At 40.2% G+C, this 15340-nt stretch overlaps 1 protein-coding gene across 10 annotated transcripts in view; it reads right to left on the reverse strand.

The window, feature by feature from the left end:
• Positions 1–499: 499 nt before the first annotated feature.
• The window catches only part of adgrb1a (adhesion G protein-coupled receptor B1a), a 210769-nt gene continuing 195928 nt past the window's right edge, over positions 500–15340 (reverse strand). For 4 of the 10 annotated variants that reach the window (XM_086310178.1, XM_086310181.1, XM_086310175.1 and 1 more), the window contains 6 exons: positions 15152–15247; positions 14344–14383; positions 11828–12489; positions 9779–9814; positions 9480–9638; positions 502–2745 (listed from right to left, as the gene is read on the reverse strand). In XM_086310178.1, the coding sequence (XP_086166304.1) occupies positions 2551–2745; positions 9480–9638; positions 9779–9814; positions 11828–12489; positions 14344–14383; positions 15152–15247 (1188 nt within the window). In that variant the 3' untranslated portion in view covers positions 502–2550. Of the gene's footprint in view, positions 2746–9479; positions 9639–9778; positions 9815–11827; positions 12490–14343; positions 14384–15151; positions 15248–15340 lie in introns of all 10 variants that reach the window. The other 6 variants (XM_086310171.1, XM_086310173.1, XM_086310172.1 and 3 more) reach the window with 3 other exon arrangements.

A 15340-nucleotide genomic window follows, 5' to 3' on the forward strand; every position in this document is an offset into this window, starting at 1 on the left:
GACAGAGTCCAGCCCCTCTCCAGGAGACTGGCACCATAGCCCAAGCCGTGCATTGATTCACTGCTATTCTCTATTCACTGCTCTCTTACTGTCTTACTCCTCTCCTGCACCCTCTTATTCTGCTGCATGTCTTTTTTTTTTTATCTTTAGCTTGTCTATGTTTTTCTACAACTACTTTTAAGTATTTGCTTTACAGGAATCACTTTTGATTTGTCATTTGTTTAGTTTAAATGTAAAGTTTAATATACAGGATGTGGCTCTCCTCAGCTCAGGAGGTAGAGCAGCTCCTCTACTAATCAGAAGGTTGGTGGTTCAGTCACTGTCTGCTCCTCTCTGTATCCCAAATATCCTGGGACAACATAGTTCATAACATAATTCCTCTCCGATGCATCCATCAGAGTGTGAATGTCAGGGATGCCTCATTTAGCTTAAGGGCTTTCTGAGTGCTCAGGTAGGGTAGAATAGCACTATGTAAGAACCAGTCCATTTACAATATCCATGCCACATTGTCAGTTCAGGTTTTATTTTCTGAATCAAACCAAGTGTTTTGCCCACACCTACACAAATTCAACATGTAATGGCATCTTAGTACCACAGAAAATGGGAAACTAATGAACTCTGTGCAGGACTAAAACTGAAGTTTCAAGTTTGATGAGTAAATTGACTTACACCAAAACAAAAACAGCAAAACTTTCACCTTTGAAATAATTTCACTTTAAGTTGATGGACTCAGATCAATAGCCATTAAAAATAGAAATGCATTTCTGTACAAATTGACATTCAAGAACACAAATAGATTAAATGTTGTATTTCACAAATGCTCACGAGAGACTGTTGGCAAAACAATAACAAAAACAAATCATTTTGTAAGATCACATGATGTATTATGATGAATGACTGTGTAAGAAAATAAGCAGACTTGTGTTATTTTATTATATAGATATGCTTTTATTAGAAATAAGACACATTCATTTTGTGCTCTGAAAACTGTACATTAACAAAAAGGCGACCCCAGTGAAATAAAAACAGGAGTGAGGGGAGGAGAGAGAGAGAGTGTGTGTGTGTGTGTGTGCCAGGGTGGGGCGCAAATCAGAGGTCAGAGGAAGCAGGAGCGCAGAGGTCGGCAGTCAGGGTTTTTTCGACAAATACAGATCTGAGGGAGTGACTGGCGGTGATATCAAAACACACACTGTTACACTGTGATACAGAACACTCGTATAGTCCAATACCCTGAAAGGACAGGGGGAGGGGAAGGAAGGACTGGTATCAGAATAATCATGTTCATATTTATAATAATGATGACAACTATCCCCAAGCACAGTAAGAAAGATATTTATAGGCTAAAATCCATTCTGTAGAACTCTGTTGAAATAATTACAATGCTGTACATCAGGACTCCAAATGAGCCTTGTGCTTTCTCTGTGTGCAACCACCATCCTTTATATTACTCTACCTTGTATGTGTCATTATCTGTAATCATCATAACATATATATCGATAGATCTATGGATTTACTCATCTTCCATTTTTTCAGTGCGCGCACACACACATATACACACACAGTAATACCTTTTTTCCCTTAGCATCATGTTTGCATTAACTGTATCAAGCCTGCTTGTACATCAAGAAACTGACCCAACCAACTCGTGTTTGCTGTATTCCTTTTGGACGTCCACGTTGTCCCTCTTTTAGGCGGTATTGAGGTTGAAAAGCGAACAGAGCGCAAAGCCCGCCGGCATGCGCTCCACCATCTCTGAGGTGTCCGTCGATGAGAAGGCAACTTTCCATTTTGGCTCAACGTGATGTTTTGGATTTCTTTTTCTCACTCTCCCCCATTTTTTCCCTTGTCGCTGCAGGGTGAGCCTTGGCCTACTATCGTGAGGGGTGGGATAAGGCGTTAGAGATTGTTGGGGAGCAGGGAGCGGCACTGAGGGGCACATATGGGTGTATGTTTGGCAGTCTGCCTCCTCAAATGCCGTGTGAATTTTTTCTTCCCAAGTCTTATGTTGAAAAAGAGAGAAATTCAGAGGCATGTTGAGCTGCATACAACATCAGAATTTGGTCAGGAATAAAGAGAGCAGAACAGCAATGCAACAATACTCTCAACAGTGAAAATAAAGAGACATAATCATGATTATTACATCGTAACCATTTAATACAGGGGTAAACATCGTGTGATTACCTTTGCTATGCTGTTTATTACATGACTTAATGATGCACATATAGCAGCTTTGTCTGCTACTTTGGCAATCTGTCTCCAGCGTAAGCCTGAAGATCATATACAGGAAGATGACCAGTAATTGGTGACTTCAAAAACATCAAATGAAACAGAGAATGAGACACCGTTATCTCATTCTCTCTTTAATTCATTAACTTGATTTTCTGTAATCGTGACTCTTTTCCTTGCCCTCCTTGCCCCCTCACGGTCTTGGCTACATCCACCCTTTGAATAGAAGTACACAGTAGGGCAGTATGTGTGTCGTGTGTCTGCTTGGTTGTCTGAGAGCTCTGGAGCGAAAGTGGAATTGTTTAGTGTGAGCCAGAATCTGGGTCACACCTCTGTCTGCAGGTCCATGATCTCCTGGCCCACAAGAGGAATGGTTGCACTGGTCTTCTCCCACTCTACTGTCTGCAGCTCAAGAGGGGAGGCCGCCACTGTCTCCAGGTCCTTCCGCACCCAGGACGGGGGTGAGTTGGTCTTACGAATGCCTTCCCACGCCCTCTTGCTCGGGGTCTGCTGTTTGTCCTGAGGGGAAACGGACATAAGAAAAAAGTTGGTTTGTCTCATCTCTTAGAATCGCTGATGTACTTTAGCTATTTTGGGGGCTCTTCCTCACCTTTTTCAGTCAATTTATTATACCCTTACAGAATCAGTCTAGCATTTCAAATTGTTAACGTTCAACCGGTCACCAGAGACCCATCTAGGGTTACTGGCAGAGTTATGTTAATATGAAGTTATATGAAAAAAACAACAACATAAAAAAAGTCATGCCAAAATGAATGTATGAGACTTCACTCCTCTATCTCCTTAAACTATGCCAACAGTATTTAATAGGTTGATAAGCAAAAAACCCAACCCTAACCCTTACTTAAAGATCCCCAATGATCCCATATGAAGCTGAGATTAGCATTAGGACACTTTGTAGCACAGTTTTGTAGAAGATTTTGTCTACCTCTTTCTAAATGTAAAAATACTGGCGGCAGCTAGTGGTACCGTACAGCCTAAACTAGGTAATTTCAATTCACAAGATTTCCAGGAAATTTGACCTTTGATCTTGACCTTGAGGTCGAGGTCACTGAGATGCAAACTTGTCTGAGATTTTGAGTGGACACACCTTTGGTATCAGTTTGAAACTCCTATATTGCCTCATTTTCGAGTTTTCACATTCACAAACTTGGGTGTCCAAACTTCCTTCCCACCCACCCACCAGGGTGACGACAACACCCAATGTGCATTTGTAGGTAAAACCTTCAAACTCACAATTTTGTAAGCTGAACATCATAAACTGTAATAATTGTTATTTAAAGTGAACAACAAAGTTCTCAAATTTTACATGCAGATGGGTGACAAAGAAAAAACACAATATCAAGTCTCGTTAGGCCCCTATACAGTGATAAAAACCACATGCTCTTTACTTCTGACCTCTAGTTGAAGTGTGGAACACGAGTTCTTTAAAGCATATACTCTCATTTGGTGTTTGGATAACAATAATGGAGAGTGCTGTTTAACCTGGGTTGGGATATTTATTTTCTTTGTTAGTCAAGGCTTTGTGCTTCAACCGTTGTGAGTGCTCATATAAAACAGTAATTGAAGCATTGTTTGGCTCGTCTTCCACTCAAATTGAACTGATCGATGTCCACCTACTTCAGTCAGATCATGGAGAGATATAAAGAAAAAAATTATCACTGGATTCAAGTAAGGCAAGACAGCAAAGCTGTTGTAAATCAATAAGTTATTACTATATTAACAGCAGCCTATCATATTGTGCTGCCATTTGTTCTAATGTGATGGATGGACAATGGAGCCGTTCCGTAATCTGTGTTTGATTTACTGAAATTCAGCATCATATAGACTTGGCAGCAAATCAGGAACAAACAGAATATTTAACCTATATATTTTCTGCATTACTTATTTACATACAGTCTGCACTGCTGTAACTGTAATGCACTGCTTTGTTTGTTAAAGTACAACGTATACTTCATCGAGTTTGCATGTATTCTCTCTGAGAATCAACTAATAAAAGGAATCAATACAGAAACATCACCGCTTGCTTGCAAAGCCATGAGCAAATATTATGTGCATAAGTTGCCATAGTCATTTATCCAGTATAAAAGAGATTTATGACATGAAAACTCTTACATGTGTCATAGTATGTTACTCTGGTAACTTAAGGTCAGAGTATATGATTCACATCAATGGCATGCTATTCAAACCATTCAGTAGGTTTACTGAATGGTTTGAATGATGAAACACTGTTCAGTGAGTTATTCTGGAAGAGACCCCTCCCACCAGGACAGAAAGAAATGTTTCATCATATGATAAAGGAGACCACTCAGGACAAGTGTGTATTGACTTGGTCCCCTCTATCAGGACAAGTGCACCCAAATCCACCCCACAGCATAACAGACCTAACAGATGCATTCTTGTAGGTGTTGATGCTTCAAATTGTTCTTAGAATTTGCCACACACCTATAGTTTATTAGTTGGAAATAATTCTGAGAGAGTCATTTGTAAACAAACTGTAAATGCCAGAGTCCTCATGTGAGCCTTCACTGTCAAAGGGGTCAGTCCATACAGAACACAAACAGAATCTGTCAATTCTGTTTATGTGGGAAGTTATGAGACAGAATTACCTCTCTGCTTGATTCCAAACTTGCCCCTCATAGTTTCATTCTTTATGCAAAGCTAAGCTAATCACCTCTCAGCTCCAGCATCAATGTGAGACAATGCCACATGAGTTCTTATCCAAATTTCATTAGCAGAAGCAAATATATTATTCGCCTACTTCCTAAAACAATACCTATACTTATAACTCTAATGACCACAGAATGGACGTAGATTGTTGATTCAATCTATACTGAGTAGATGCAAAATGTTTAATTACAGTTGTGGTCAAAAGTTATTATGGTCATGATTATCATGGTAAATTAGGACTTTTAATGATTTCTCTTGACTGTTCTTTTTCAGGATGGAATGACTATATAGCACACATTTTTTAATGATTTAAAAAAAAATTGATGTTTCAAAAGCATAAATATAGGTCAAATATATACATAAACACCCACTAATATTTCATTAAATGTCCATTAGCAAGTTCCACCTCGACCAGATGATTTGGTAGCCATCAACTAGCTTTTGGCATAATTCTGATATTTCTTGGAAGAACTGGTAGAGTTATTTAAATCAGGGGTGTCGAGCTCATTTTACATTGTGGCCCACACTTTGACCTTAAGTGGCCAGACCAGTGAAACTCCCCATTCTGTCAATGTAAAGAAGTTACATTTTTAATAATTGTTCTATATGGCAAAGAAAACGCTGCTGTGACAAAGAAAGAAATCTGTCAGCACGACTCTTTTTGACGTAAATTATAAGAAATAAATGTGCAAAATTATGGAAAAAAAATCTGGTAGCTCATTGCCCAGACTGTCCAGCTTTTTGTTTGTTTTAACTGTTCAGGTTGTAAAAAACCTGAACGACCATAAGGGAGGTTTTCATCAGTAGGAGAAACTGCAGTTAAAAGTCCAAAATTTTTGCTTGTGCTTGTTTGTGGTGAGCAGCAGATCAAACAAGTTAAGAATTATAAATTGAGTCAGGCCTGTGAGACTATGAAGAACACACATGAGGTCTAAGGCCTGGACAAGTCTGAAACCTTTTGACTTCCACACTGCAAAATGGCTGAAAATAAAAACGGGTTTCATTTTTATAAATTCTGTACTCAGCTTTGCAGTCTTGTTTTGTCTCTGGAACATCTGCACCCCATCCTTCTTTCACATAATGGTATGATCCCGGTCTGTCTTTGCATGTGATTGGCCGCATGGTGTGCGGCCCCCCCCTACCTTGTATGGATCTCAGCAGGGCTGAAGATTGGACTTTCACATAATGATGAGCCACTAATAACTGATATATGAAATTAGAGCTGGGCGTTATGAGATTTTTTCATATCACGATATGTTTTTTTCATTTCAGGCGATAACGATATATATCACGATATAAGCCAAATAACTATATTTGTAAGATTTAAATGTGCCGTTGCTCACAAGTAAAATGTGAAATAATCAGCAGCTTGTTTTTATTTAAATATTTATTTCCCATAATAAGTTCAACAGGGTAGATGTACTTAAGGAACATGAGACTTTTTCAGATAAATAAAGGCAAATATTACAAACTACACAAAAGGCAGCCGCTAAAGCGTTTAAGTTTCAAAATAGAACAAACGAAACAGACTACTAAATTGTCAATTCCACTTAGAAACAAAATATTAATTCTAAAAATAAATCTTAGTTTGTTTTACAGAAGAACAGACAAAACTGACTAACTTTTTTCAATATCAAATAAACTGAGAACTAAAAGGAAATTCTCAATCTCTCCTTGTTGTATAGCTGAGCTTTTCAAACAGTTTTAACAGTTACTTTAGTCTGACAAAAGCCGAATGATGAATTAGCGCTTCCAGTCAGAGACTGAGGCTACGTCCACGCGTACACGGGTATTTTTGAAAACTGAGATTTTCCGTTTTCGTTTTAAAAAATAATTCCGTCCACACATAAAGGCAGAAATGAAGGAAAACGCTGCTATGAACATGCCAAAGCAGCAGGTGGCGCTAGATTCCTAACCGTGCAGAAATGTTGGCCAATCAGAAGTCTAGAAGCCTCGGTGGGAAAAAGTAAACAAAGCTGGGGCATAGAAGCAGAACCGAGTCGTATGTGTGGAGGGACAGTAACTGTGTGTATATGTAAGCATTTAAACACTGCAGAGAGTAGAATGAACAGTAACAGTATTGTAGAAATTCATTTCACCGAAACAATAACGTGGCGCAGTGTGACGCATGCACCAGTTTATTGTATTTCCAGACTTGCTTTCAGCACAATTTACAGTGCACGCTACTCTGTTTTTTGTCAGACTTGAAATAGCCGAAATACCTTCACACTACGGAACTTCTATGGCTCTTCCGTTCGACAATCTCTCCGGCGTTGGAACCATCATCTGTTTTCTCTTAAGGTCACGCTCGGTTGATTTTTCTAGTCGGCACACTACTCATTTCCTCCATTACGCGCTGGCTGCTTCCCAAACAAACACACGTGCGGCTTGGCACTTGTGCTTTACGTAACAAGTCACGCGACGTGACGCTGCGGCTGTGATTGGTTCGGCTCTGCGCTACTTAATTTGGATTGGCTGACCTTTTTTTTTTTTTTTTTTTTTTTAAGAGGACAAGAGCGGCGAGCTCTATCACGATAGTTTAATTTCTCTATCGAGTAAAAGTTATATCGCGATACATATCGTTATCGTTCTATCGCCCAGCTCTATATGAAATTATATTGCAGACTGGATCTCGAGTCAGATATTGCTCCGGGCCATAGGTTTGACACCCCTAATTAAATTTTGAAGGCTTTACTGAACCTGGCTTTTAAGCCTAGTCCACAAATTTCCAATAAGGTTCATGTTTTGACGCTTTGGGAAGGCCATTAGCCAAGCTTAAGGTTAGCCTGCTTTAAAAACGGAGAATGGGAGGTAGTCGTCCTTCTTCATTATTCAACTCAATATACAATATACCAGTACCACTGTAAGCATTATGCTACCATCACCATGCTTGACAGTTTTACAATCGTCTGATCAAATTTACTCTTCCAAACATTAAGACCATCAAAAAGGCAGTCGCTACCCTTTCTATCACAGCTCATGCTTTACTGAAGCAAGAAAGATGGTCAGGGCCATGGGACAGTCATACAATTCCTAAAAAAATAAACAGCCTCTGTGGGAAGCATTTTATTACACAATTAAGGTTGTGATGGCTGGGTCAACTTTATTATCAGTTAAAGAATTGAAACCCATTTAACCAAAATTCAACATGTTGTGACTAAAATCTGATGTGTCGCTATCTGCTGCAGCAACAAGTGGCATTGTTGTCTAAATGTGTCAGCTCGTTATCCATGAAAACGGGGCATTTATTATCAACCATACACACAATTAGGGATGCTCCTAGCACCATACTTCCAAGCTTATCAGAAGTTTACAAGTAACATTACACCCAGAGTGTGGCCTTATGAAAGGAGCCAGCTGAAGCCAACCTTTCTTTTCTTATGTTCTCATGCCTGTGGGTGCACAATATTTATGACAAGCTAAAGTACCAAAGTACTTTAAACAAATCATCTGTCCCATTTAAATGTTTCACATCTTGGCATTAGTATGGAGGGAGGTGGGGGTTGCCCTGGTTGCACGCAGATCCTGCACCACCATTCTACATATTTTTTTTTTGTTATTTTCAGAATCTATATATAAGCTACATTTACTACCAGAACTTTGATGTGGTACCTCCATTTCAGTTTCATAGCATCAATTTCAATTTTATACTTCTATTTCTGTCACAAATATTTACATATGAAACTGACTGCTTGGAAAGAGATGCTGCATCTAAAATTGCATACATACTAAAATTCAGTATTTTGTTCGCATGGACATCTACAACTTTTATGAGCATAAATGGTATACTTAAAAACCGGAACATGTCTCTTCCTTAGCAGCTGCCTTGGCCAAGCAGCAAAAACAGAGAAAACACCAAAGAATTTTCAGCTAGTAGAAGAAGGATTCATTGAAATGCTTCTATCTAGGTAGCTCGGTGCAACCTTTGGTGTTATAATTTCATGTTATTGTTGATAAATTGTCTTTACTGCATAAGTCCTTGGTATATGCAGTCAGAGACTCAACAAATTGCAAATTCCACAGGTAAGAAGACAATTAGTGTCAAATCCTGTGTCATTTTTTGTCAAGTGAACTAATTGCTGCACTCATTAGTTTAAACTCATGCACAACACAATTAAGCACGTCGTTCACACAGTGTACGACATATATATGTATCTCCGAAGTATCTGAATTGGGCAATATTATGTGTATTCGGTTCGGTTTGTAGTTGGAGATTATATGGCCATACACAAATAATGCCTATGCATAAGTTAACACTGTAACAGGGGTGCGCAGTGAATTTTCCCAAGGGTCCTTCCACATGAGAAACCAATACAGAATTCAGTACAGCACATTAATCATTTGACCTCTTTTTAAGCTTATTGGAGTGTCCCTCCCAGTTTCTCATGTGGCTCCTTTGGGAAAATTAATAGCACACTGCAATAGAAAAAAATGACAATTTTGAAAACGGCTGCACTTACAAATCAACAAGCAAGTGTGGTCATTTTTGCTAATTATAGAAGGAAAGGGGAACATTAGATATTAGGGAGGGAAGGGGCAGAACAGAATAAATTTAAACTCTTTACACTCATGTTGGTCTTGTCGCTGCTGGCAGAGGACACACTCCATCTTTTGGCAGCTTTGGCGTCAACAGGTGGAGATTCTCTATCCTTGTCTGCACTGTGAATCTTCCTGTTCAGGTCCTGAAACATGTCCTGGTGGCGTTTCCGGGTGTGCATTATTTTCTACACAGGGACATTGCACGTTATGTACAAAGTAAACAGCACAGGTGACCATCACTCCTATTTTAAAAATAAATGTATGCAAAAATGTTGTGCTTTGAAGTCTAAACAGCTCTGTAGGAATCAAAGAGACTAAAAATTACCTCAAAGTCAAGCTCTGCATAGCGTGATTTTCGTCTCTGGAGGGAGATGAGACAGAGAGATTAAAGATGTGTCTTGATATTGTGTGTTTTTTGAGTAGCAAGTGTTTCTCGGCAGTTTTTACTGCGTATGTGGACATTAGGTAGTTAGTAAAGGGCGTCTCTGGGACTCAGAGAAGAGCAGTGAGTCATGAGGGAGGAAACGAGGTTTGCTGCTGGTCATTTTGATCCTGCTGGCACAAGTTTGCAGTAAACAGATTGTGACCGAATGACCTTTCGGTCCTCAGTCACAGAGTGGTAAAGGAAGACCTGACCTTCAGGCTGCCTGGTTGCCGTGGCAGCTGCCGTCTCGCACCAAATTATAGAAGTGTGTTTTACCCCCCAAGTGAAAAGACACCAGCAAGCAGAAGCCTGACTGCTCTGTGGCGATCTTATCCCGCCACTTCTGTCTGCAGTAGGAGCTCTATGAAAACTAACCTTTTCAAAGATGCCGCCATCACACGGGTGACAAAATGTTGAGATACTTCTTGTGATGTGAATTGGAGATTATAATGGCACTGACAAATATGTGGGATGGTGCATCTCTGTGGAGACCTAATTAATGTTGTTTTTTATTAGTCCACCAAGACAAGAAGAATCAATGCTGGCCATCTGTTTGCAAGCAAAATTACACAAAAACTACACAGCCCAATTTCATTGAAGCTGAAGTGGTGAAGCTCAGGGAAAAGGACAACTTGTTTTCTGTTGGATTGTGAGATGCAGCTGAAGGACTACACAGACCAGTGTTCCTCTTCTGTTTGTCAGCAACACATTTTACTGAAGAGCTGGAATCCAGAGAGCCTTCTGACCTCCTTTCTTAGGTGGATGAGGATCCCTTTGTTTAAATTTTGGGAGAATGTACTGTCTGAGTTTTAGCTTCGTCTCAAAAAAAGATAAAGCAAAAACTACCAGCCTGAAACCTGAACTATAGACAACAACGTATACAAACAAGTTTTGCTGCAGCCAAGTTTTTCTTTAAATTCAAAATCTTTCTTTTTTGCCCCTAGGCGATCCTCCTAACTCGACCACTCGAGCATCACTGATGCTGTAGTGGTCATACATCACCACATGTGGCACGCACCATGCCACGTAAATGATTCCAGAAAGCAAATACAAAAAATGTCACTGGTTTCCCAATTTTTCTATATGAATGGCTGCAGACCATGCAAAATAACACAGTAGTGTAGCAGTCAGAATGTTTGGCGTCATTCGCTAATAGGAAAAAGCTACAGCACCTTTAGCGTTTGATAGCCCTTTAGTGAGAAAGTTATAATAAATCGATGTGATAAAAATGAAAGTGACATTCACCACAGTGATGCAACCCTAAATTCTCAAACAGGCAGTAAAAGAACATTGAGACTTGTGAATTATATTATCACACATGATAAATTCTGCATGATGTCCATTTCCACATCACTAAACCCATCAAAGCAACAACAAAGTCATGTACCCACCACCCTGCTGTTTGAGAAGCACTCTCAATAATTCATTCCAAATGTGTTTTTATGTTCTTTCTCTACAACTGTTTACAAAAAGTCCCCATGTCCTGGGGCTGTTTCACATTACAACCCTTCCAGAAAAGAAAGGGATTTTTGTGTATGAGCTACAGAACTCGAAGGCCTTGCAGAGTTGTATTGACAGAAACCTAGCAGTGGTAGACAAGATGGCAAATGCTTTGCTTGAAAAGAAGAGAGTGGTTTGTCTGTTGTTATTCTGATGGGAATACACAGAATTCTACTTTTACTGAGGAAATAGCAAAATTGTTCGATTGTTAAATTCATATTATCGAAACTATCAATACCAAATCATATTAGCAGATTAGGAAACTCACTCAAATATGTGAGCATTCACCAAATAATCATAATAAAATGCCAGTCTCCGATACAGCCTACATCTGGTTGTTCATTTGAGAATTTATGATAAGCACAAAACACAACTCAGCATGCATGTATTATGTTAAATATGAAGTATGAGGCTGATAATTCAATACATTAAGAGGTTTTTCCGTCTTACCTCCAGCGAGCTCATGGACAGTGTGGAGACAGTCTCACTCTTGGACACCACTCCAGAATTTCCAGACTCTCCTCCGTCACACATGTTGTTGGCCACCTTGGAGTCTCTGGGCATATTCTGCAGGTTGTGCGCAGGTGAGTCTCTGTCAGAGCATGACACACTGACCTGGTCAGCAGGCAGGCTTTTCAGCCCAAAGCCAGGCACTGGCTCTCCACTGACAGGGTTAGCCAGGTGGATAAGCCTGGTCTGAGGCAGCTGCTCAATGCTGATGTTATACTTGGCTGCCTGCTCCTCTTTCCCCTTGGACGGTTTCAGGGTGCCCGTGTTGTTTGTCGGTAGAATGACATATCCCGGGCCTTTGCCAGCCCCCTCAGAGCTGCTGCCTTCACCGTTCCCTCGAGGCAGATCTCCATCCAGCTGCTTGAAGAGTTCGCCATCGCAGATGTAGATGGATTTGGCACCCGGCAGCTCGGTACTGATTCCTTTTGTGGCGCCTTTCTCCCTCCGCATCGTCAAAGTGTGGCTCGTATAGTCGGCCACATTCTGGAGGTGAACCTTGGCCATGCTGGCCGGCATGGTGTTAAAATTAGAACCTTTTTGAAGAGTGAGGGTCCCAGAGGAGGCCTTCTCCTCCCCCTGGAGGGATGAGCGCTTCATGGTGCCTAAAGAGACCAGAAAGAGAGAAAAGCTGTGTGAGATGCAATTTCTCCACCTGGGAATCTCGGGAAGAAACCAGCAGCGGAATGTGTGTAAGTAATAAACACATTACTTTTGCACTGTGTGAAACAAGGAGATTTTATAAATCAATTATTAAATCACTGAAATTATAAGATTCTTCCCTCTACGTCTGACAACCAATACAATCCTGGATGAGTCTCTTATTTTACTGCTGGACTGCATTTCAGAGCAACACACCTTGCTCTGGTTGAGCACCTTAACCTGATCTCTAACTGCTGCAGGTTGTGATCACAGTGGGTAACCAGAGCAAAGAGAAAAAACAAAACAAACAAAAAAAACCTCCAGTGCTGACAGATTCTCTCTGGGGAAGCAGAAAATCATATCCCGGCCAGCCCCCTAGCTGGTAGGAAAAATACAAGATGGAAGGACAAGGTTAGCAACTAATAAACTTCCAAACTAAGAGTGATGGGATTTTTTCAATTGTGGATGACACTAAAGACAAAAGAAAGAATAATGCTACAGTGACTTGTAAATGGACTGGTTCTTACATAGAGCTTTTAAACTCCATGAGCACTCAAAGTGCTTTACACAGCCATTCAAACAACATTTTTCTATACTCTTCTATCTAACATTTGTACACATTCATACTCCAACGGATGCATCGGAGAGCAACTTGGGGTTAGTATCTTGCCCAAGGACATATGGCGTGCAGACTGGAGCAGAAGGGGATCGAGTACTGTTGATGACTTGTCAAAAATACCTGTGTTGCCTGTCTACATAAAGTCTTGGCCTATGACTTCAGTTTTGCCATCATTACTACATTGAATACCTGCTAAACACATCCAGAAATCCTAGAGCGAGAGAACTGGAGTGAAGAAAGTCAAACAAAGCCACACAGTATAGTATTTTTTCTCCACATGAGGACATACAAGTGCTTGCAGTTCTATCAATATGCTCGTCTTCTAAAAGGTATTGCTTTAGTGCACAAAAAACCTCCAGACCTCTGTGTCGCTTTCCGGTGTAAAGTCCTGGAATTTCTTCACTAGATTTTCATTGGAAAATGCTTCCTACAGCAAAAGGTTGTAACCAGTTTTGACATGAGTAACGTAACATTCACCTGGGTACGGCATGACCTTGTGGCCCAAGCTTTTTCACAATAACAGCATTTGGCATATGGCAGCAAACATATCCTGCACCAGGTCGAGGCTGCTGAACAACATCAGACAATGCTCCGTACTAAACATCCCCTGATCGTTTTCTGCCATTCCTGCTCCCTCTTGACAAACATTAAACATCTCTCATTTCTCTCTGCTCTTTTCTGTCTTCCCTTGCTTGAGCCTGTCTGCTTCTGAATAGCTTTTCTCTTCCAGACACTTTTCTTGATATCTTGTCTCAAGAGGTAATCAGATTTTCACTCCCAGTGGATTTTAGAGCATCAACCAGTATCTGATGCAGCGCTGTTGGGAGGGACTTAATTACACAGCATCAGTGTAGGAGAGGCTCAGACAGCCATATTTATCTGCATATAACTGCTCAGCACACATTCATCCCACTCCCATCAGCCTGGGATAAACGGAGTTACGCAGCAGTGATGTGCTGCATCTCTTGTCAAAACAGCTCCTTGGCGTAGGGAGGCTGCTGTGATGTTGACTGTACGGCACAAGCGCAAAAATGAGAGGGAACACGGCTCACATCTGTTCCAACAACAACGAGGAATTTGACGCAGTCAAAATACAGAGAAGGAGGCACAAGAGACATCTGTAGCATCTGAGAAACAGTTCCCAAAGTCAAATCAAATGCAAACACACAAACTCAAACACGCTCAACCTGGAGCTTACCTGATCTGCAAGCCATATCCACATCTTTCTCAAAGTCAGTCTGAGGACAGAAAACAATAAATATTAGATTAAATGTGGAGACGTGGGAAAAATATCATATGGGGGGATTTTAAGCCTTTATTTGGCGACTGCAGTGAAGACAGGAAATGGGGAAAAGACACCAGGGAAATGGTCCAGCCTGCATCAATCAATGGAATACCTGCTCAGGGCACATGCACACTAACTTTTAGCTATCAAGTCAATGTGATGGTATATTTTTAAAGCAAAGGCAGATAAACATTGAGAAAATGAAGACTAATCAACAAAACTTAGATTCATTAATAATCAGTTTTATTATATTTTTTTTATTTGGATACAAGCTGAAGAGAAAGAGCTTTGGGTTTTGTAGAATTTCTTCTTGTAAGTCACTCTGACCTCTTCCTAAATTGTTTTATTCTAATCATGATTCTAACACGATGCCATTTCCTAAACAATGCTTTGACTTCATTATTTTTAATAAATTTCTATTAGGTTAGTTATCTTGAGGGGTTTTTATAAATATTTTCAAGATCAGAATTTAAGAAAAAAAATATATGTATATTTTCCATAAAATTAAACATATGCTTTAGTTCTCTCGTGCTCTGAGATGAGAAGATCAGAATTTGGAGGACACAGGTCTTGAACCTTTTCAAGCTGTTTAGAAGTCAAAATTTCAAGAATGGAGCAAAAAGTGCGTACCCCTTTTTGCGCTTTATTATTCCATGGAGTTAGTTATTTTAAATATTCTCTCACATCATATCAAATTTCTCCAAATTTTAGCTCTTCATACCATTAGCTGAGCATGGCCATTCTGAAATGAACCTCCTGAATCTCCATTGGTGTCTTCCTGTCGGTCCACCACACGACACTTCACTGCCTCCTGAACCTGAGGCAAATCATCAGGGCATAGATCACGATCTTAATACAGACAGAGTAATAGGACATGCAGTCCTGTGCGAAAGTTTTAGGGAGGTGTGGA

The sequence above is a fragment of the Aulonocara sp. 'chitande type north' Nkhata Bay genome, linkage group LG11 (genome assembly GCF_057382095.1).
Source record: "Aulonocara sp. 'chitande type north' Nkhata Bay isolate Kocher_YH1m ecotype deep benthic linkage group LG11, A_spYH_male_GT1.1, whole genome shotgun sequence".
NCBI lineage: Eukaryota > Metazoa > Chordata > Actinopteri > Cichliformes > Cichlidae > Aulonocara > Aulonocara sp. 'chitande type north' Nkhata Bay.